Consider the following 24,145-nt stretch of genomic DNA (forward strand, 5'->3'; position numbering starts at 1 on the left):
TAAAGCAGTTTGCTGACAGTTCGGTCGATTGTAATGCAGGTGAGGTGGCAAGGAACTGAAGGGGTAAAGTGATTTTAGTTCAAGGATTTACCAGTATTGATAATGCAGAGAGGGAGATACAGAGATCACAGGTTAGAGGTTTGCTTCCTGGTTTCCTGTTTGATCATTGGCCTGTTCTTTAAGGGCATCCTCCAATAGCTTCAGTGCCCTCTGTCCTATTGAGGGGAGGGATATTGGCTGCTCATCCGGGGATTCTGCAAGGAAACAGCTTTGTGCTTCACAGTGCGGGCGGGTGCTGCTGTGCTGTACGTCGCAGTTGAATAGCTTGCTGCGATCTGCTGGCTGGACTCACCTACAAAGGACGGTCGCTTTTGAGAGGAACTGTGGTGAGGAGTCAGTAGCTTCAGGAGCTGAGGTAAGATGTGAAAGAGAGAAATAACTGCGATGCTGGGTGGCTGTAAAGCAGCTCTTGTTCCCTCAGTAACAGACTGCAGGAGTATCTGGGGACGAGATCTACAGACTGGTGCAGATTTGGGAGGGTAATGTGACAGAGAGGAACAATGTCTCAGAGTCTGTTACAGGGATGAGCATTGTTGACTCTTATCCTTCACCTGTTGAAAGACTGAAGTAGTGTCTATCTTGGGAGCCTTTGTTCCTGGCAGCTGAGGACAGCGGTGGTCTGTGAGGATGTAGACTGATCCATGCTGTCATTTCCCCCTTCACTCACTCTCCTCTCCCCCATTTGTGTCTCCCTCCTCCTGGTCCCCAATCACAGCTGCACTCAGGACCTGCAGCTCATCCAGAACCTTGGCCAGGGAGCCTGGAAGAGAAAGAAGAATTTTGCATTTATGTAGCCTCCTGTTACAAGCTCAGGGCGATCTGCAGCCTCTGCAGTGCTTCCCTGGATGTGCGCTTGTTACTACATCGCAATCACTTGTTGCTACGTAGAAACCAGTGCAAACAGTAACGTGATAACAATTAGACACTGATGGAGAAATATTGACCAGGACATCAGGGAGAACTCCCCTGTTGGTCTTCAAAATGGGAGTTTGAGTCAACCTTTTTTTTTTAATTCATTCGTGGGGCCATGGGTGTTGCTGACTTGTCAGCATTTGTTGCCCTTGAGAAGGTGGTTGTGAGCTGCCGCCTTGAATCGCTGCAGCCCATGTGCTGTGGGTTGACCCACAGTGCAGTTAGGAAGGGAATTCCAGGATTTTAACCCAACGACTGCGAAGGAATGGCGATGTGTTTCCAAGCCAGGACGGTGAGCAGCTTGAATGGAAACTTACAGGTGGTGGTGTTCGTAAGTATCTGCTGCCCTTGTCCTTCTAGATGGAAGTGGTCAGGGATTTGTAAGGTGCTGCCTAAGGAGCCTTGTTGAGTTACTGCAGTGCATCTTGTAGATGGTACACACGGCTGTCACTGTGCATCGGTGACGGAGGGGGTGGATGTTTGTAGATGAGGTGCCAATCAATTGGGGCTGTTTTTTGTCCTGGATGGTGTTGAGGTTCTCGAGTGTTGTTGGAGCTGCACCCATCCAGGGCAAGCGGAGAGTGTTCCATCACACTCCTGACTTGTGCCTTGTAGATGGTGGACAGGCTTTGGGAAGTCAGGAGATGAGTTACTCGCCGCAGTATTCCTAACCTCGGATCTGAGATCCCCGGTTTAAGATTACGTAAGAAATAGGAGCAGGAGTAGGCCATCTAGCCCTTTGAGCCTGCCCCACAAAGATTAGTGGGAAGAAACTTAGTAGAGTGGTCGATAATAAGGGGGCATAGATTTGAGGTCAGGGACAGAGGAGATTTTGAGGGGATTTGAGGAGAAACTTTTTCACTCAGAGGGTGTTGGGAATCTGGAACTCTCTGCCTGAAAGGATGGTCGAGACGGGAATCTCACAACATTTAAGGAGCATTTAGATGAGCACTGGAAATGCCACAGTGTACACTGCTGTGGAGCGAATGCTGGATAATGGGGTTAGGAAGTGTTTAATGGCCAGCAAATGCATGATGGGCTGAAGGGCCTCAAGGGCCTCTTTCTGTGCTGTGGAACTATATGAATTGCAAGAGTGAGGTCACAGATGCGAGGTAATCGCATTCCTCCCTTTTTGTAGGATCTAGCCTGCTCACTAATTTAGATCGCATTAACCCAGCTTCTCACCTGACAGTAACATACACTGGAGGCTGCTTGAGATTGTCCATCACTAGGACTGTGAGTGGGCCCTGCAAGTGTAGGAGTCTCTACAGCAGATGGCATAGCTTTGCACCCAGTGACACCCTGTGCAGGTAGTTCCTCATCACCATTGCCAGGTGGGTGTGTAAAGCCTCCCTCTATCATGGCAGGGAAATGCAGATTTTTTTTTTTGCAAAGGATTTTTTTGCTCTTGTGGGGAAAGGTAGAGGACGGGGTGATGGGTAAAACACCAACTCTATTTATTGTTGGAATGTGGGTGACACTGGGCTGGGCCAGCTTTTGTTGCCCATCCCTAATTGCCCTTTCAATGGAGTGTCTCACTCAGTCATTTTAGAGGGACAGATAGAGTCACCCACATGTAGGCCAGACCAGGGTAAGGACAGCAGATTTCCGTCCCTAAAGGACATCAGTGAACCTGATGGGGTTTTCTGACAATCGACAATGGTTTCATCAGTAGATTAATTCCAGATTTTTTTAAAAATTGAATTTAAATTCCACCCTCTGCCATGGTGGGACTCGAACCCAGGTCCCCAGAACATTAGCTGTGTTTCTGGATGAATAGTCTAGCTATAATACCACTAGGTCATCGTCTCCCCTGTAGGGAAGCAGGACAGCAAGAACCTATGGACAGCGATAAGACCAGTAAGCTATTTAGTGTTACTGGTGATGGGATAACTGTGTGTTTACAATGTATTATTTCTCTTTTTTTTAAAAACTCTTGTATTTCAGCAAATGTCCGCCCCGGGCAGTTACCTTTAGTGTAGGCCGGGCCTGCAGCCTTTGAAGCCTGGGTGTGGGGTAAGGGCCGGGCCAGCTCCTCTTCCTCACGCAGGGCGACTGTGGAGCGGATTGGCACAGCTCGGCGTTTCTTGTACTGGCTGAGCAGCCCTTCCTGTCTCAGTGTGCTCTGGAAAAGAGGGAAAAACAAGCACAATCCTCACTCTGTACCTGTCCCCCCCCACCGTACACACAACCCTCACTGTGTACCTGTCCCCCCCCCGTACACACAATCCTCACTGTGTACCTGTCCCCCTCCCCGTACACACAATCCTCACTCTGTACCTGTCCCCCCTCCACCACCCCCTCCCCGTACACACAATCCTCACTGTGTACCTGTCCCCCCCCCCGTACACACAACCCTCACTGTGTACCTGTCCCCCCCCCCGTACACACAATCCTCACTCTGTACCTGTCCCCCCCCCCCCCCCGTACACACAATCCTCACTCTGTACCTGTCCCCCCCCCGTACACACAATCCTCACTGTGTACCTGTCCCCCCTCCACCACCCCCTCCCCGTACACACAATCCTCACTGTGTACCTGTCCTCCACCCCCGTACACACAACCCTCACTGTGTACCTGTCCCCCCCCCCCGTACACACAACCCTCACTGTGTACCTGTCCCCCCCCGTACACACAATCCTCACTCTGTACCTGTCCCCCCCCCGTACACACAATCCTCACTGTGTACCTGTCCCCCCTCCACCACCCCCTCCCCGTACACACAATCCTCACTGTGTACCTGTCCCCCCCCCCCCCCGTACACACAACCCTCACTGTGTACCTGTCCCCCCCCTGTACACACAATCCTCACTGTGTACCTGTCCCCCCCCGCCATACACACAATCCTCACTGTGTACCTGTCCCCCCCCCCCTCCGTACACACAACCCTCACTGTGTACCTGTCCCCCCCCCGTACACACAATCCTCACTGTGTACCTGTCCCCCCCCCCCCCGTACACACAACCCTCACTGTGTACCTGTCCCCCCCCGTACACACAATCCTCACTGTGTACCTGTCCCCCCCCGTACACACAATCCTCACTGGGTACCTGTCCCCCCCCCGTACACACAATCCTCACTGTGTACCGGTCCCCCCCCCCCGTACACACAACCCTCACTGTGTACCTGTCCCCCCCCGTACACACAACCCTCACTGTGTACCTGTCCCCCCCCCCGTACACACACAATCCTCACTGTGTACCTGTCCCCCCCCGTACACACAATCCTCACTGTGTACCTGTCCCCCCCCCGTACACACAATCCTCACTGTGTACCTGTCCCCCCCCCGTACACACACAACCCTCACTGTGTACCTGTCCCCCCCCGTACACACAATCCTCACTGTGTACCTGTCCCCCCCGCCGTACACACAATCCTCACTGTGTACCTGTCCCCCCTCCCCGTACACACACAATCCTCACTGGGTACCTGTCCCCCCTCCCCGTACACACACAATCCTCACTGGGTACCTGTCCCCCTCCCCGTGTACACAATCCTCACTGTGTACCTGTCCCCCCCCTCCCTGTACACACAATCCTCACTGTGTACCTGTCCCCCCCCTCCCTGTACACACAATCCTCACTGTGTACCTGTCCCCCCCCCCGTACACACAATCCTCACTGGGTACCTGTCCCCCACCCGTACACACAATCCTCACTGGGTACCTGTGTCCCCCCCTCCCCCCCCCCCGTACACACAATCCTCACTGTGTACCTGTCCCCCCCCTCCCCGTACACACAATCCTCACTGGGTACCTGTCCCCACCCACCCCCCCGTACACACAACCCTCACTGGGTACCTGTCCCCCCCCGTACACACAACCCTCACTGTGTACCTGTCCCCCCCCCGTACACACAATCCTCACTGGGTACCTGTCCCCACCCACCCCCCCGTACACACAACCCTCACTGGGTACCTGTCCCCCCCCGTACACACAACCCTCACTGTGTACCTGTCCCCCCCCCCGTACACACAATCCTCACTGGGTACCTGTCCACCCCCCTGCACCCTACACACAACCCTCACTGGGTACCTGTCCCCCTCGCCCCGTACACACAATCCTCACTGGGTACCCCCTCCCCCCACTCCCAGATTATTAAAGCAAGGCCCATCATGTCTGTGCTAGCATCAAGCCCCCATCTGTTCTAATCCCATTTTCCAGCACTCGCTCCATAGCAATGGCATTTCCAGAGCTCATCTGAATGCTTCTTAAATGTTCCTGCCTTTCAGGCAGCGAGTTCCAGATTCCCACCATCCTCTGGGTGAAAAAGTTTTCCTTCAAATCCTCTCTAAATCTCTTGCCCCTCACTTCAATCTGTGCCCGCTGGTTACTGACCCCTCTGCTAAGGGGTAAAGTTTTTCCCTATCTACATCCCTCATCATTTTGTACATCTCAATTAGGTCTCCCCTCAGCCTTCTCTGCTCCAAGGTAAACAACCCCAGTCTAACCAGTCTCTCTTCATGGTTCAAACACTCCAGCCCAGGCAGCATCCTGGTGAATCTCCTCTGCGTCCCCTCCAGTTCAATCACATCCTTCCTATTGTGTGGAGACCAGAACAGCACACAGTGCTGTAGCTGTGGCCAACATTTTATACAGCTCCGTCATAACCACCCTGCTCTTATATTCAATGTCTCAGCTAATAAAGGCAAGTATCCCATACACCTTCTTAACCACCTTATCTACCTGTTCTGCTTCCTTCAGGGATCTTTGGACACGCAACCCAAGGTCCTCCTGCTTCTCCTAGCATCCCACTGTTCATTTCTGACAGTTTAGATGATAAAATAGCAATAACAGAAAAACTACTGGGCTGTTGCGCGAGTCCCGTTTCCAAAACCAAGTGATTAGGACGGCAAATGTCAACATTGGCCTTCATTGCAAGGGGAATTGAGTAGAGGAGTAAGGTGCCTTGCTGCGTTTGGAGACAGCCTTGGTGAGACTGCACTGTGTGGAGTTTAGATCACTTTTATCATTCTGCTGGAATGTGAGTCACCACCACCGCTCCCGGTGAGTTCCACATTCTCATCACTCACTGGACAATGACACTGCCCTCGATCTGTCTGACTGCGAGGGCCTGGTGTTCCGCTAGCTGTGAAACTCACTGGTTCAAATGACACTTGCCACTTACCACGAGAAGATTCTTGTCCCGCTCCAGTTCCCGCAGCTTGTTACTGAGCCGTTGGATCTCCCTCTGATGCTGTTCCTCCTGTACCTTCCCACAGGCTTGCATTCGCTCCTTGTCACGAGCAGCCTGTCGGTCTGTCTGACGGAGAGCGACAACTGGGTAAAAACCGAGACAACATCAACACAGCGGCACTGTCAGCAGCGGGTGAATTACTGATTCTAATCAGGCAGTTTGACAAACCGGTCTCCCTCGACGTTGCTTTCTTACCCACCTGGGCCCATCTGCCAACCCTGCCAAGTAGCTGCATGGTCCACGAGGGCAGCACTGAGGTTTAGTTAGCAAGGAGGCTCAGGAGGTTAAAGGGGTGCAGAGGATGGCAGATGGGAATCAAAGGGAAATGGAGAACAGCACCCAAGGACAGGAGGGTAGGCGATGCCGCGAGGGTAAAAGAGAAGCTGGCGGGCAGAGGGTACTACGCGATTGGAGGGAAGTTCAGGAGGGGGTGGATGGCTGCAGGAGAGTAGAGGTTATTGTACAAAATCTATGTGATATAAATAACAGAAAATGCTGGATAAACTCAAATCTGTTGGAAGAGAAACTGTTCTGTAGAAGGATCAGTTCGATCTGAAGTGTTAACTCTGTTTTTCTCCACAGATGCTGTCAGACCTGCTGAGTTTATCCAACGTTTTCTGCATTTATTTCCAGCACCCGCAGTATTTTGCTTTTATTTGCGAGGTTACTATATACCAAGTTAAGTGGAATTGAATTGTTTTATTATTATCCGACAGTAAAAAGTATTCTTTCTTTCATGCTATACAGACAAAACATCCTGTTCATAGAGAAGGAAAGGAGAGGGTGCAGAATGTAGTGTTACAGTCATAGCGAGGGTGTAGAAAAAGATCAACTTAGTGTGAGGTAGGTCTATTTCAAAAGTCCAACTGCAGCAGGGAAGAAGCTGTTCTTGAGTCAGTTGGCACGTGTCCTCAGACTTTTGCATCTTTTTCCCAGTGGGAGAGAGAATGTCCGGGTTGCGTGGGGTCCATAATTATGTTGGCTGCTTTTCCTGAGGCAGTGGGAAGTGTAGACAGAGTCAATGGATGGGAGGCTGGTTTGTGTGATGGATTGGGCTACATTCACAACCTTTTGTAGTTCCGTGCGGTCTTGGGCACAGCAGGAGCCCAGACCGAGCTGTGATACAATCAGAAAGAATGCTTTCTATGGGGCATCTGTAAAAGTTGGTGAGAGTCGTAGAGGACATGCTGAATTTCCTTAGTCTTCTGAGAAAGTTGTAGCGTTATAAATGTGCTCCCAACCCAATTCAAGCTTGTTAGGTTTGGCTATTGGGAAACAATGGTTTTCAAAAAAAAAACTGCTAAATTTGGTGGTTAGCAGCCGATTAACTCAGAGTTTACGCATCTGACATCTGATTCGATATCAAACCTGTTTGTTTTATTTGTCTGTGGGATGTGGGTATCACTGACTGGGCCAGATTTATTACTCATCTCCCAGGGCATTTAATAGTCAACATTAAAGCACATCAGTGAACCAGCTGGGTTTTTATGACAATGACTTTTCATTTCAGATTTTTATTGAATTCAAATTTTACCATCTGCCACGGTGGGATTCGAACCAGGGTCCCCACAGCATCCCCCTAAATCTCTGGATTACTAGTCCAGTGACCGTACCACTACACTACTGCCTCCCTCTGTTTGTTGCTGCATAGGCAACATTATTTTACCATTAATAACTTTCACCTTCAATGTTTTTAACATGGAGAAACATTCCAGGGAGCTTTATCAGACAAAACATTGCCATTGAGTCGCAGGAGGAGGAGGAGGAGGGGGAATGAGCAGGAATTATTTCAGCCAGAGGATGTGAATCTGTGGAGGCCAGGTCATTGAATGTCTTTATAGATGGGTTCTTGATCAATGAGGGGAGCAAAGGTTATGGGGAGAAGGCAAGACAATGCGGATGAGAAAAATATCAGACATGATTAAATGGCGGAGCAGATGTGATGGGCCAAATGGCCTCCTTTTGTGCTGTAGGGATTCTATGTACTGTCAGATTGGGAGTCGATGCAGGTCAGTGGGACCAGGGTTAGAAAAGCAGCCAGAGAGCAGAGCTGTCTGACTCTGCCTGGGTGAGGTCTCACTCTCCTCCTCACCCACATCCCACCCTGTCCCCACTCACCGGCCTTGGTGTGCTCCCTCCTGGTCTCGTTCAGCCGTTTCTCCATTTCGGCCAGTTGCTCTGCCATTCGTTTCTCTGCCTCGGCCATCTTCTCACCGAGAGCTGTAACAAGAGGCAGGGACCGTGCGATGAAGGAAGCTCTGAACATGTGAGCCACAGGAAGCAACAATCCACAGCAAATTAATCCCCTAGGAGTGGGAGGAGGTGGTGGAGGGAGTGGTCGAGTCTAGGAAGTGGTGTGTGTGTCGATGTGGGTTCTTTAAGCAGCACACTGTTACAATGGGTGGCACAGTGGTTAGCATGGCTGCCTCTCAGCTTCAGGGACCCGGGTTCAATTCCCGGCTTGGGTCACTGTCTGTGTGGAGTTTGCACATTCTCCCCATGTCTGCATGGGTTTCCTCCGGATGCTCCGGTTTCCTCCCACAGACCAAAGATGTGTAGGTTAAATTGATAAGTTTATTTATTACTGTCACAAGTAGGCTTACATTAATACTGCAACCTAGTTACTGTGAAGATCCCTGGTGCCTGTTTGGGTACACTGCGGAAGAATTTAGCCAATGCACGTATTTTGGACTTGGGAGGAAACTAGAGTACCCGGAGGAAACCGACGCAGACATGGGGGGAATGTGCAGACTCTACACAACGCGAGACCCAAGCCAGGAATCGAACCCATGCTGTGAGGCAGAGTGCTCAACACTGTGCCATCATGACGCCTCTTTTTGGCCAAACTAAATTGCCCCCTAGTATCAGCAGAATTAGCAGGGTAAATATGCAGGGCTGTTGTCGGTGCAGGCTCGATGGGCTGAATGGCCTCTATCTACACTGTAGGATTCTATAACAAAATCACCTGCCCTGAATCACACCCACAACACCATCCATTGATTTACTCTCAGCATTCAGGACAACATCGATATGTTCTGATGTCCTGTCCCTGTGGTGGTCACACAAGACTCTGTAGTAATATTTGAAGAGGAGCTCTGTCTGGTGTCCAGGCCAATGGGAGGTCAGAGTCGCTGCAGTCACCCCCATTTCTGTGGCTCTGGAGTCACGTGTAGGCCAGACAGGGTAAGGACGGCAGATTTCCTTCCCTAAAGAACCAGGTGGATTTCAGGTCACTAGTTTCACAGTCACCATTACTGAGAACTTTATATTCCCAATTTTTTTAATTGAATTTAATCACAGCAGCTGGTTTATCCCCCAGCCACATTTAAAGAGAGTAAAGATTTTCTCACAACAAGAAAGATCTAACCATCACCCTTAACATTCAATGGTATTACCATCGCTGAACCCCCCACTATCAACATCCTGGGGGTTATCATTGACCAGAAGCTGAACTGAACCCAGCCATATCAATATAGTGGCTACAGAGCAGGTCAGAGGCTGGGAATCCTGCGGAGAGAAACTCACCTCCTGACTTCCTAAAGCCTGTCCACCATCTACAAGACCCAAGTCAGGAGTGTGATGGAATACTCCCCACTTGCCCTGGATGGGTGCAGCTCCCAACAACACTTGAGAAGCTCGACACCATCCAGGACAAAGCAGCCCCGCTCGATTGCTACCCCATCCACAAACACTCACTCCCTCCACCACTGACACACAGTGACAGCCGTGTGTACCATCTACAAGATGCACCGCAGCAACTCACCAAGGCTCCTTAGGCAGCATCTTCCAAACCCATGCCCGCTGCCACCTAGACATGGGCAGCTGAATTTGACCCAGCGCTGGGGGAAATGGAAGCTCTATAATGGAGCTGTGCCGTTACCCACACAACATTGCTCCTGACAATACACAGGCCAAAGGGAAACTTGCCTTGTTCATATTTCTCCTGCTGTCGGCACAGTTCGAGCCTCAGGCTCTCTGCAGCCTCCTGACTGTCCGTCAGCTGTTTCCGGGTCTCTGTCAGTTCCTCAGCCAGTCTCTGCTCACCCTGGGATTTCGCCTCCAAGGCTTCCTCCAACTGAGCCACCACCAGCAGCCGATCCTTCAAATCAGTGTCAACTGAAAGAGAAACAATAATTGCAAATGTAGCACCTTTAGTTTATTTATTAGTGTCATACGTAGGCTTACATTAACACTGCAATGAAGTTACTGTGAAAATCCCTTAGTTACCACACTCCAGCGTCTGTTCGGATACACAGAGGGAGAATTTAGCACGGCTAATGCACCCTAACCAGCACGTCTTTCAGACTGTGGGAGGAAACCGGAGCGCCTGGAGGAAACCCACGCAGACACAGGGAGAATGTGCAAAGTCCACACAGACAGTGACCCAAGCCAGGAATGGAACCGGGGTCCCTGGCGCTGTGAGGCAGCAGTGCTGACCACTGTGTCACCGGGAATGGAACCTGGGTCCCTGGCGCTGTGAGGCAGCAGTGCTAACCCACTGTGTCACCGGGAATGGAACCCGGGTCCCTGGTGCTGTGAGGCAGCAGTGCTAACCCACTGTGTCACCAGGAATGGAACCCGGGTCCCTGGTGCTGTGAGACAGCAGCGCTAACCCACTGTGTCACCAGGAATGGAACCCGGGTCCCTGGTGCTGTGAGACAGCAGTGCTAACCCACTGTGTCACCGGGAATGGAACCCAGGTCCCTGGCGCTGTGAGGCAGCAGTGCTAACCCACTGTGTCACCTGGAATGGAACCTGGGTCCCTGGCGCTGTGAGGCAGCAGTGCTAACCCACTGTGTCACCTGGAATGGAACCTGGGTCCCTGGCGCTGTGAGGCAGCAGTGCTAACCCACTGTGTCACCGGGAATGGAACCCGGGTCCCTGGCGCTGTGAGGCAGCAGCGCTAACCCACTGTGTCACCGGGAATGGAACCCGGGTCCCTGGCGCTGTGAGGCTGCAGTGCTAACCCACTGTGTCACCGGGAGTGGAACCCGGGTCCCTGGCGCTGTGAGGCAGCAGTGCTAACCCACTGTGTCACCGGGAATGGAACCCGGGTCCCTGGCGCTGTGAGGCTGCAGTGCTAACCCACTGTGTCACCGGGAGTGGAACCCGGGTCCCTGGCGCTGTGAGGCAGCAGTGCTAACCCACTGTGTCACCGGGAATGGAACCCGGGTCCCTGGCGCTGTGAGGCAGCAGCGCTAACCCACTGTGTCACCGGGAATGGAACCTGGGTCCCTGGCGCTGTGAGGCAGCAGTGTTAACCCACTGTGTCACCGGGAATGGAACCCGGGTCCCTGGCGCTGTGAGGCAGCAGTGTTAACCACTGTGCCACATAATGTAGGAAAATGTCACAAGGAGGTTCACGGGGGGAGGCATCAAAGAATACACTAGGACAGGCAACCACAAAAGAAGACTTTAAGAAGCATCTTGAAGGGGAGAGGCATCTTGAGGGGTAACTTAGCATGGCCAATCCATCTAACCTGCACATCTCTGGAGTGTGGGAGGGAGTACAACAGCAACCAGTACAACAGCAATTAAAATTGGTGAATGTGCCAGAGGCAGGAGTTGAACGGACACAGATAGCTCGTGGGGGGGGGTGGTGGTGCTTTTAGGACTGGATCATCTCCCCTTGCCTCCTAAAGAAAGGATATGTGCATCACTCCTCAACCTGCCCCAATATGCCTACTCTTCACGTCTGAGTCCAGATAAGGCCAGAAGATACAGGAGCAGAATTAGGCCATTTAGCAATGCTCAATGGTGAGGGGCAGGATCGAGCTGGGTTCATAAACTGGGCACAGAAAAGGGCAAGGAAACCGGATCTTGCAATTTTCTCCAGTACAGGATCGGAGCGAGATCGGATAACAGCCTAGTAACCAGATGGCAGTCACTGGTCCTTGAGGACATGTCAATACATCAATGAGTGCTGAGGTATATCCGTTCGGCCCTCCTCTGTGAAACTCGATCCCTCTCTGCCTGCTTCCCTTTCAGCCCATCTGTTTCCAGCTTCCTCCCTTTTTATGTGTAACCAGGGGCTCTATGAAAGGTTTGCATGATCACAAACCCCTCCATTAATCACACACACGTTTATGTTTAGTTGAGAAGTTGGTTTAGGACAGCAGATTTCTTTCCCTAAAGGACAGATGGGATTTTCCGTCAATCGACAATGGTTTCATGGTCATTAGTAGATTCTTAATTTCTGATACATTTTTTTAATTGAATTTAAATTCCACCATCTGCCGTGACGGGTCCCCAGAACATTTGCTGACTTTCTGGATTAATAGTCTGGCGATGATACGACTAGGCTATTCCCTCGCCACAGCTGGAGCACCGTGTGCAGTTCTGGTCAGCACACTACAGGAAGGATGTGATAGCGCTGGAGAGGGTGCAGAGGAGATGCGCCAGGATGCTGCCTGGGATGGAGCATTTCATCTATGAAGAGAGATTGGATAGACTGAAGCAGAGGAGGCTTGAATGGGGATGTGACTGAGGTGTATAAGATTATGAGGGACATAGATTGACAGGAAGAAATGTTTCCCCTTCGTTGAGGTGTCAATGACCAGGGGGCATAGATTGAAGGTAGGAGGGGATGTGAGAAGAAGCTTCTTCACCCAGAGGGCAGTGGGAGTCTGGAACTCACTGCCTGAGAAGGTGATAAAGACAGAGACCCTCGGCACATTGAATATTTAGATGGACACTTGCGATACTAACGCACACCAGGCTATAGGTTAACTGCTGGGAAATGGGATTAGAATAGTATTATCGGACAACAAATTTTATGAAGTTGGGCACACAAAATGGAAGCAAACTAAAGTTACACTCAGAGCCCCTCCACTAAAATTCACAAAGTAACAGACACCAATCAATAGGCAAGAGCATGCTTTTAGAATGCAAATGAGACAAGCTGGACAGGATGGCACCTACAGGAACTAAATTTCCACCCCATCAAAATCAGCACTTCTAAAACAGTCAAACAACCCATGGAGACACCTAAAATTAGCATAGTTAAAGAAACATTCCTGGCCCCTCAAAAGCTCTTTTGAGATCAATGACACACCTATGGTTCAAACCCCAGAGATTCTAGACTATTAAATAACCAGTCAGACAAAACAATTAACACACACTTAAAACAATTTCCTCAACACTTGGAAACATCGAGACGGGATGGCTAAGGTCAAATACTGTAAATAAAGTATTAGCATTTGAATCACATACTGCACTAGAGTTCAGGTATAACTATAGCCTGCTGCGAGGGACAGACAGAGCGCTTTCGGGACAGTCCAATTGTATGTCCTGACTGCGCTTCTCCGTCAATGTAAAAGAAAATAAAGTTGTGCCGTTATTGAACTTCACCCTGAGTCTGTAGTGGTCGTTTCGCCCATTCGCGCGAACAATAGTTAGGTGGTTGTTTTTGACTAGCACACACGTGATGGGCCAAAGGGCCTTTTCAGTGCTGTAGATCTCTGTGACTCTAAGGCCATTTGGTCCATTGTGTCTGTGCTGGCTCTATGAAGGAACAAAGTGCCCCACTTTCTTCTCGTAACCCTCTCTTCCTTTTCCCTCCAGTGAACCCGTCTGCACCACACTCTCAGAGACACAAAAGATCAGTGGATTTCATAACATTTTAGATCACCCCCTTAATCTTCGGTACTTGGAGGATACAAGCAACAACTTAATGTGGTTTAATTTGTGTCTTTATAATCGATGCCCGTGATAACGGCACATGTTCACACAATGTGACCAGGATTTCTGGTTATCTGACTCAGCGGTGGGGGCCATCGTGTGGGTCTCCCTCAGGAGGATGGTAATGTACCTACATTTCAGCCTGGCCTCAGCGACCTTCTTCTCGATTAGCTGTGAGTTCCGCTTCAGCTCTGCAGCCAGTTGGTCCCGTTCTCCGTTCAGTAGCTCGAGTTCCTTCTCCAGATCCTCGTAGGAGCGTCTGTGGGAGCAGCGTGTGAGAACCAATGAGAGCGGCTGCAGGATTCGACCCCCACCCTCCGCGGTACGCGCGACCCCCACCCTCCGCGGTACGCGCGACCCCCACCCTCCGCGGTACGCGCGACCCCCACCCTCCGCGGTACGCGCGACCCCCACCCTCCGCGGTACGCGCGACCCCCACCCTCCGCGGTACGCGCGACCCCCACCCTCCGCGGTACGCGCGACCCCAGCCAGCGAGGAAGGAAAAAGCTACGGAAAAGGTTGCATCTATGGAGGAAGCAGAGGGCACCCTAAAGGGAGCGCAGCGCAGGGACAATACTGACCTGCCGATATCAGGCACTGCCGCTCCACTCTCCTCCTGCAATTTCAGCTTCACTAGTGCGTCCTTCCGAGCGACTAACCCTGCACAAAGAGAGACACAAACTGTAGCCACCCCCTATCGCAGGCGTTCCACCTCCCCCGTATGGTCCCGTTCACCCGAACGTTCTGTTTTTGGTACAGATACCAACCTGTGCTGCTCTGAACATCTGGACAGAGGATCTCAGTGTCTTTCAGTAACAAGAACACGAGGTGCTGGCTCTGTGGGTCTAACCAGTAAAAAGTCTGACAACACCAGGTTTTAGTTCAACCGATTTATTTGATAGTAAACTCACAAGCTTTCACAAGTCTGACAACCTGGTGTTGTCAGACTTTTTACTGTGTTTACCCCAGTCCAACGCTGGCATATCCACATCTGTGGGTCTAACCAGTGAGCATAATGTGGAGTTGGACTGGGGTAAGCACAGTCTGAAATCTCACAACACCAAGTTAAAATTCAACAGCTTTCAGAGCGCTGCTCCTTCATCAGAGGAATGGAGGATTCACAAACAGGACATATACAGACACAAACTCGATTACAAGATAATGTTTGGAATGCGAGTCTTAACAGGTAATCAAGTCTTTACAGGTGCAGACAATGCAAGAGAGGGTTAAGCACAGGTTAAAGACGTGAGAATTGTCTCAAGGCATGTTCGCAGCAAACTACCCAGCCTTCAGAATCGTGACCACACAATCCTGCTACAGTAACCTCTACAAGACATGCCGGATCATCGACACGGATGCTATCATTTCATGTGAGAACACCATCCACTGGGTACACGGTACATATTCTTGTAACTCAGCCAACGTTGTCTACCTGATACGCTGCAGGAAATGATGTCCCGAGGTATGGTACATTGGGGAGACCATGCAGACACTACGACAACAGATGAACGAACACTGCTCGACAATCACCAGGCAGGACCGTTCTCTTCCTGTTGGGGAACACTTCATCGGTCATGGGCATTCAGCCTTTGGTTTTTGGGTAAGCGTTCTCCAAAGCGACCTTCACGACACACGACAGAATCGCTGAGCAGAAACTGATAGCCAAGTTCTGCACACACGAGGATGGCCTCAACCGGGATCTTGGGTTCACGTCACACCATCTGTAACCCCCATGACTTGCCTGGGCTTGCAAAATCTCACTAACTATCCTGGCTTGAGATAATTCTCATATCTTTAACCTGTACGTAAACCTCTCTCCACTTGCATTGTCTGCATCTGTAAAGACTTGATTACCTGTTAAGACTCGCATTCCAACCATTATCTTGTAATTGAGTTTGTGTCCTGTTTGTGAACTCAATTCTTCACTCCCGTGACGAAGGGGCAACACTCCGAAAGCTCATGATACCAGATAAACCGCTGGACTTTAACCTGGTGTGGTGAGAGTTCTTACTGAATATTACAGGCAAGGACGTCCCAGGCTTTGATTCCAGATGGAAGTGCTGGCAGCAAAGATTCTACGGTCAAAGAACAGTACAGCACAGGAACAGGCCCTTTGGCCCATCAAGCCTGCACCGACCATGCTGCCCGACTGAACTAAAACCCCATACCCTTCCGGAGACCATATCCCTCTGTTCCCATCCTATTCATGTATTTGTCAAGATACATCTTAAAACTCACTATCGTATCCACTTCCATTACGTCCCCCGGCACCAAGTTCCACACACCCACCACCCTCTGTGTAAAAAAGCTTGCCTCGTACATCTCCTTTAAACCTTGCCCCTCGCACCTTAAACCCGTGCCCCCCCGTGTAATTGACTCTTCCACCCTGGGAAAAAACTTCTGACTGTCCACTCTGTCCATAACCCTCATAATCTTGTAGACTTCTATCAGGTCGCCCCTCAACCTCCAGCATTCCAGTGACGAAAAAAACCAAGTTTTCACATAGCTAATACCGTCCATGCCAGGCAACATCCTGGTAAATCTTTTCTGTAACCCTCTCCAAAGCCTCCACATCCTTCTGATAGTGTGGCGACTAGAATTGAACACTATATTCCAAGTGCAGCCGAACCAAAGTTCTATAAAGCGTCAACATGACTTGCCAATTTTTAAACTCAATACCCCGGCTGATGAAGGCAAGCATGCCGTATGCCTTCTTGTCTACTTTCTCCACCTGCATTGCCACTTTCAGTGACCTGTGTACCTGTACACCCAGATCCCTTTGTCTATCAATACTCTTAAGGATTCTGCCATTAACTGTATATTTCTCATTTGTATTAGACCTTCCAAAATGCATTACTTCACATTTGTCCAGATTAAACTCCATCTGCCATCTCTGCCCAAGTGTCCAACTGATCGATATCCTGCTGTATCCTCTGATGGTCCTCATCGCTATCCGCAAATCCACCAACCTTTGTGTCATCCGCAAATTTATTAGTCAAACCATTACATTTTCCTCCAAATCATTTATATATATCACAAACAGCAAAGGTCCCAGCATTGATCCCTGAGGAACACTACTTGTCACAGCCCTCCATTCAGAAACGCACCCTTCCATAGCTACCCTCTGTCTTCTGTGACCGAGCCAGTTTCGTATCCAATTGGCTGCCTATTCCTGTATCTGTCAAGATGTCTCTTAAACGTTGCTGTTGTATCTGCTTCTACCATACTCTCCGGCAATGCATTCCAGGCAGTTACCACCCTGTGTCTAAAACACTTGCTTCTCACATCTCCTTTAAACTTTTCCCCTTTCACCTTAAACCTCTGTCCCCTAGTAATTTGATATTTCGATCCTGGGAAAAGGACTCCGACTCTCCATTCTCTCCATGCCTCCCATCATTTTTTAAACTTCTATAAGGTCGCATCTGTCATTCAAGTGAAAACAAACCAACTTTGTCCAAACTCTTCCCATAGCTAATACCCTCTAAACCAGGCAACATCCTGGTAAACCATTTCTTTAGCCTCTCCAGATCCTCAAGGGCAGCCACCCCATTGTCACCCATCTTGCTCATCACTGCTGCCCAACGATCCATAATGGAAAGTGCCGGGGGGATAGTTCTCAGAGGAGGACAAAGTTACACACATTAAAAAAGCCTCCCGACACACCACATGTTCACGGAGCCTGAGTAATGGGAAATTCAGGCGACTGGGATCTAACTTGACTGATAAAGGTCGCTCACCATGAATAGTATCGATCCGCTTGTTGGCAAAGCTCACCCTCTGTGCCAGGCTCACCAGACGGCACAAGGCCTTCCTCAGTTCTGCCTCCTGGTCCAAGAATCTCTGGGAGAAACTAAGGAAGGGAATGAGAGGAAGTGTGTTTGAATCGATGGTGCAAGTGGACCCAGTGAACCATCCACATTTAACAATCCCAGATTCCAACGATACTGGTCTTGTATCAACCCTTCCACCTGGGGAAAAGCCTCTGACTGTCTGTGCCTCTCATCATTTTGCAGACTTTTATCAGGTCTTCCCTCAGCCTCCTCCTTTCCAGCAAAAATAATCCGAGTTTATCCACCCTCTCCCCATACCTAAAACCCTCCAGACCAGGTATTATCCTGGTGAACCTTCTCTGCACTCTCTCCAAAGCATCCACATCCTTCTGGTGGCAACCAGAATGGCACAAAATACTCCAAATGCAGCCTAACTAAGATTTTATGCAGCTGCAATGTAAGCTCTGGATGGTCTCAGGTTTCTGGAGGGTTGAATGTAGGTAGCTAGCCAGGAGAGGATTGAGATAGGCAAATCTCGGGGCAACAAAGGCATGGCGGGGGTTTCAGCTAATGGAAAAGCTTAGACATGAGTGAAATCTGGTGATATTGTAGAGAGAGGATATAGACATCCAAAGATGTGCAGGTTAGGGGGGATTGGCCATGCTAAGTTGCCCCTTAGTGTCCAAAGATGAGCAGGTTAGGGTGGACTGGCCATGTTATATTGCCCCTCAAGTGTCCAAAAGTGTGCAGGTTATGGTGGACTGACCATGCTAAATTGCCCCTTAGTGTCCAAAGATGTGCAGATTAGGGCGATTGGCCATGCTAAATTGCCCCTTAGTGTCAGGGGATTAAAAAGGCAAATACGTGGGGTTGCGGAGATAGAGCCTGGGTGGGATTGTGGTCAGTGCAGACTCGCTGGGCCAAATGGCCTCTTTCTGCACCATAGGGTTTCCATGATTCTATGAGATGGAATGAGGCAGGAGTATTGGTGAGGAGTTCATCCCAATCAAAGCTCTAACCTTTCCAGAGGTATGGTGTTGGCCAGGGGAGGGGGGAGAGTGAGATACAATATTCTGCATCAGAGTAATGACTTGCGGGTCAGCAAATCAATCTTCCACTGAGATATTTAGCACCATCAGCACTCCTCGTACCTGCTAACCACCTCCTTGAGGCTGCGCAGAGTATTCTCAGCTTGGTCAGCCTTCCCCCGAATCCTCACTGCTTCATTTTGAGCGCTGGCCAAATCCTCCCGGAGAGTCTGAAAAGGGGAATAGAATAGATCAAAGAGAGAAGGTGAGAGAGAGAGAGAGAGAGAGAGAGAAGGACTGAGAACAACGTAATAATTGTGTGCCTCGCACACACTTGTGACAATACTGCCTTTAGGAAATGTATTTTAATCATGTTTCTCTGCAGGATGTTTTGTCGGTGCCGTGTTGTCTGCAGCCAGTGTCCATTATTGTTACTGAAGCAATACAATTAACATCATGTTGATTTGAATCTGAACTAATGCAATGTTCAGTGGTTTTAACATTCCCCTGGGATTGCTGAGCGAAACATGATTCAGGTGCTATGACTGGGGGCAGCTATTTTTCACAAAGCATTCCAGTTTTTTTAAGTTTTGTTTCTCAGAGGGAGCTTGGAAGCTGAGACGAACAGCAGTGTTTCTTTCCTTCTCTGGAGTTCTTGCTGTTTAAGAAGTTCCAAAAAAACAAAGGGACCTTGGCGTGTTTCTACATAGATCTCTGAAGGCGGAAAGGCAGGTTAGTAGGGTGATAAAAAAAGAATATGGCACACTTGCCTTTATCAATCGGGATATAAATTATAAAAGCAGAGAGGCCATGGTGTAGTGGATAAAACTTTGGTGAGGCTACAGCTGGAGTACTGTGTTCAGCACAGTACTCCACATTATAGAAATGTGAACGCTCTGGAGGGGGTGCAGAGGAGAGTCACCAGGATGCTGCCTGGGATGGAACATTTAAGTTATAAGGAAAAGTTGATAGGTTTGGGTTATTTTGGTTGGAGCAGAGAAGTTTGATGGGCGACCTGATTGCGTACAAGATTATGAGGGGCAGGGACAGGGTGGGTAGGGAGCAGCTGTTCCCCTCGGCTGAACGGTCAGTTATGAGGGGACACAAGTTAAAAGGTTTGGGGGGTGGAACTTGAGGAAAATCTTTTTTACCCAGAGGGTGGTGAGGGTCTGGAATGCCTTGCCTGGGAGGGTGGTGGAGGCAGGATGCCTCACATCCTTTAACAAGTATCTGAATGAATACCTGGCACATCATAACATATGGGCTAAGTGTTGGCAAGTGGGATTAGTTGGCCAGGTCAGGGCCTTTCATGTGTCGGTGCAATGGGCCAGAAAGTTTCTTCTGCACTGCAGTATTCTGTGATTCTGAGAAGTGTTGCTGTGTTGGAAGCTGCCAGAGACTGGGGTTGCCTATCTGAGGTTTTGCTGTTTGGAGGTTACATCCTGCTGGCTTGGATTCTGTCCAGAGGAGTCGTAAAGCTGAAAATCCAGCATCACATGAGCATACTTGCTGATTCTGAAGAAGGGTGTATGTCTATGGGATATTGCTTTACATTGGAACAACTAGAGGTAGCTAGCTGTTAGGAGTTATACTCTATCATGTTTAAGTCTTCTGGTAGGTAAAAGTTATGCTAATTTTGCTATATTCTAACTGTGTTCTTAAATAAATATTGTTTGATAAAATCTTCCTAGTGGGTCACTTGAACCATACCTGGAATAAAACATCTTATGCTCACCTTGGTGCCAAAATCAAATGTAAAACTTAAGAGTCCAGGCTAATTTCACAGAACATCTTGGAATTTCCAGCCTGAGGCTTAATCACTGGAAACTAAATAAGGGAGCCATGTTGAGAAAGAACATTTTTCCATTATGATAAAGAAAGGCGTGCAACTAATACAGCGACAACTTCCAGACACCCCAAAATGCTATAAAATTAATTACTTAACAGCGGAAGTGCCATCACTGCTCTAAAGCAAGGACCACACAGGTCAATCTACACAAAGCAGGCACTCACAAACAGAAAACCGGCAGCACAGGAATCAGGAGCCCCTTTAGCATGCTCCACTATGATCATGGATGATTCTGGGTTTCAACTCCACTTTCCTGCCTGCTTCCCATTTCCTGAGAAACCCAAAATCTACCTATCACAGCCTTAAATTCATTCAACGATGGAGAATCCACAGCCCTCTGGGGTAGAGAATTCCAAAGATTCACAACCCCTGTGAGTGAAGAAATTTCTCCCTGTGTGACAGTGTGTTTTCAGTGAGGGATAGATACTTAGTGAGACACTAGAACTTCTCTGTTCCTAAATACTGGCACCAGATCTTGCCCTGGAGGGCAAATGGGGCCAGGATTTGATGTCTCGCTTGAAATACAGCGACAGTGCAACACTAGAAGGGCCAGACCAGAATTTGATAGATGAAAGAGAGAGTGGTTGTAGATGGGTCTTTTTCTGCATGGAGGTCGGTCACCAGTGGAGTGCCCCAAGGGATCTGTTCTAGGACCCTTGCTGTTTGTAATTTTCATAAATGATCTGGATGAGGAAGTGGAGGGATGGGTTAGTAAGTCTGCTGACGACACGAAGGTTGGTGGTGTTGTGGATAGTCTGGAGGGATGTCAGAAGTTGCAGCGTGACATAGATAGGATGCAAGACTGGGCGGAGAAGTGGCAGGTGGACTTCAACACGGATAAATGTATAGTGGTCCATTTTGGCAGGTCAAATGGGATGGAGGAGTATAATATCAAGGGTAAGACTTTTCGCAGTGTTGAGGATCAGAAGGACCTTGGGGTCTGGGTCCATAGGACTCTTAAATCGGCTTCGCAGGTAGAGGATGTGGTTGAGAAGGCGTATGGTGTACTGGCCTTCATTAATTGAGGGACTGAGTTTAGGAGTCGGGAGGTAATGCTGCAACTTTATAAGACGCTTGTCAGACACCACTTGGAGTACGGTGCGCAGTTCTGGTCGCCTCACTACAGGAAGGATGTGGAAGCTATTGAGAGGGTGCAGAGGAGATTTACAAGGATGTTGCCTGGATTGGGAGGCATGCCTTATGAGGATAGATTGAGGGAGCTCGACCTTTTCTCCTTGGAGAGATGAAGGATGAGAGGTGACCTGATAGAGGTGTGTAAGATGTTGACAGGTATAGATCGGGTGGATTCTCAGAGGCTATTTCCCAGGGCTGAAATGGTCACTATGAGAGGACACAGGATTAAGGTACTGGGGAGCAGGTACAGAGGAGATGTTAGGGGTGAGTTTTTCACTCAGAGGGTGGTGGGTGAGTGGAATCGGCTGCTATTGGTCATGGTGGAGGCAAACTCAATAGGGTCTTTCAAGAGACTTCTGGATGAGTACATGGGATCTAATAGAATTGAGGGTTACAGGTAAGCCCAGTAGGCAGGGATACCATCAGCACAACTTGTGGGCTGAAGGGCCTCTTTGTGCTGTAGTTTTTCTATGTTTTATGAAAAAAACTCTTAATGCACCTTAAATGCTTGCTCATAGACACACTCATGTGCGCTCACAGGGGCACATGCAGACACACACATTGACACATGCAGACACACACATGTACATGCAGATACATGCACTCACAGACACGCAGATGCACACGTGCAGACTCTCACACATTCACGCAGATGCACAAATGCAGACATGCACTGGCGCACACATGCAGACATGCATGCAGATGTACACACAGATACACAAAGAGATGGATTCTCAGTTGATTCCTCACCCGATTTTGAACCCGCTCCATGTTCATCTCTGCAGTTCTGTCTTCTAAGCTGTGAAGCAGCACCGTATGCTCCTGACCTTTCACCCTGAGCTCCTCCTCCAGCTCTGCAATCTGTACCAGCACAACAAGATTGAGACTTTGTGAAGGTCTCAGAGTAAAAATACATCTCCTGTGAAGATAACACCAAGTAAACTGCACAGCAGGTATCCAGCCTTCACCGCTCTGTGTGACTTAGCAAAATTAGTTTGGAAAAAGCACAGCTTTAGCAGCGATCTACTTGCTATCTAGCGGCGATCTACTTGCTGTCTAGCGGCGATCTACTTGTTGTGCAGTGGTGATCTACTTGCGGTTTAGCGGTGATCTACTTGTGGTTTAGCGGTGATCTACTTGCTGTTTAGCGGTGATCTACTTGCTGTTTAGCGGTGATCTACTTGCTGTTTAGCGGTGATCTACTTGCTGTTTAGCGGTGATCTACTTGCTGTTTAGCGGTGATCTACTTGCTGTTTAGCGGTGATCTACTTGCTGTTTAGCGGTGATCTACTTGCTGTTTAGCGGTGATCTACTTGCTGTTTAGCGGTAGTTGACTTGCTGCTGTCAAGATTTCATAGCAAACAGGCAACTAATATGTGCGATTTATTCACACTGGGAAAACAGCAGAGGAATATCATGCAAAAATAAGGAATTTGGGATAAAGAGGAAAAAAGTAAGGGAGCGCTTCTGTCCCAGAAACGGATAATGTCACCAGGTAAAGTGATCGGGTGAATCACACAGTTCAGCAAGATGTAATTCGCAGTCTAAATGCTATTTGAAGACTATTCAGTTCATCGAGCCTGCACTGACTCTTACCCAGGTTTACCCCGTAACCCCATGTATTTACCCTGCTAATCCCCCTAACCTAGAGATACTAAGGGGCAATTTAGCACGGCCAATCCATCTTTGGAGTGTGGGAGGAAACCGGAACACTCGGAGGAAATCCACGCAGACACAAGGAGAACATGCAAATTCCATACAGTCCCCCGAGGCTGGAATCGAACCCGGGTCCCTGGCGCATCAGTGCTAACCACCTGCAGAGCAAGAGGACAGTTTTGGTTGGGATTGATCTATGAAAAAGGAACAGACTGCTGATTTGGGCCTCTCAATGTTGGGAGAAGCTAACAGAACTGAGCACAAATACACTGGTTAAAAAGAAAACTCCCAGAGGCACAGTGAGCTTGAGTATAATGAATTAACTTTCAATGCAGATTTTATAAACTGAATTTAAATTCCACCAGCTGCCGTGGATTTGAACTCGGGGGTCCCGGACTGTGCCTCTGGATTACTAGCCCAGTGACATAACCAGAAAACCACCACCTCCCCAAAATGTTCAACTGAGAGGCCGCGGCGGGGGGGGGGGCTCATTTTAATGTCCCACCTGAAATCTGGTGTCACACATAGTTTAGCACGGAAAGTGTCAGCCTAAATTACATATTCAAATCTTTTTAGTTAAATGGGGTGAACTCTCTGAGTCATAGTCCACACACCACTGAACACATGCTGGGATTCAGGCTGCAAGATTTGATTTGATTTGATTTATTATTGTCACATGTACTAGGATACAGTGAAAAGTATTGTTTCTTGCGCTCCATACGGACAAAGCATACCGTTCGTAGAGTAAGAGGGGGCGAAGGAAAGGAGAGAGTGCCGAAGGTAGTGTTACAGTCATAGCTAAGACTGTAACACTACATATAGAGAAAGGTCAACTTAATGCAAGGTGGGTCCATTCAAGTC

The 24,145-nt window shown here is 49.2% G+C and overlaps 1 protein-coding gene across 1 annotated transcript in view; it reads right to left on the reverse strand.

Annotated features, from left to right (window-relative positions):
* Positions 1–437: 437 nt before the first annotated feature.
* The window catches only part of cchcr1 (coiled-coil alpha-helical rod protein 1), a 40,592-nt gene continuing 16,884 nt past the window's right edge, over positions 438–24,145 (reverse strand). Inside the window, exons 8-17 of the mRNA XM_080182035.1 lie at positions 22,379–22,489; positions 18,769–18,875; positions 17,585–17,697; positions 14,429–14,507; positions 13,982–14,106; positions 10,095–10,283; positions 8,286–8,387; positions 6,099–6,250; positions 2,944–3,097; positions 438–820 (exon numbers count right to left, since the gene is read on the reverse strand). Of these exons, the coding sequence (XP_080038161.1) occupies positions 720–820; positions 2,944–3,097; positions 6,099–6,250; positions 8,286–8,387; positions 10,095–10,283; positions 13,982–14,106; positions 14,429–14,507; positions 17,585–17,697; positions 18,769–18,875; positions 22,379–22,489 (1,233 nt within the window). The 3' untranslated portion in view covers positions 438–719. The remainder of the gene's footprint in view (positions 821–2,943; positions 3,098–6,098; positions 6,251–8,285; positions 8,388–10,094; positions 10,284–13,981; positions 14,107–14,428; positions 14,508–17,584; positions 17,698–18,768; positions 18,876–22,378; positions 22,490–24,145) is intronic.

Source organism: Carcharhinus amblyrhynchos, unplaced genomic scaffold (assembly GCF_965287045.1).
Source record: "Carcharhinus amblyrhynchos unplaced genomic scaffold, sCarAmb.v2.hapA scaffold_45, whole genome shotgun sequence".
Lineage (NCBI taxonomy): Eukaryota > Metazoa > Chordata > Chondrichthyes > Carcharhiniformes > Carcharhinidae > Carcharhinus > Carcharhinus amblyrhynchos.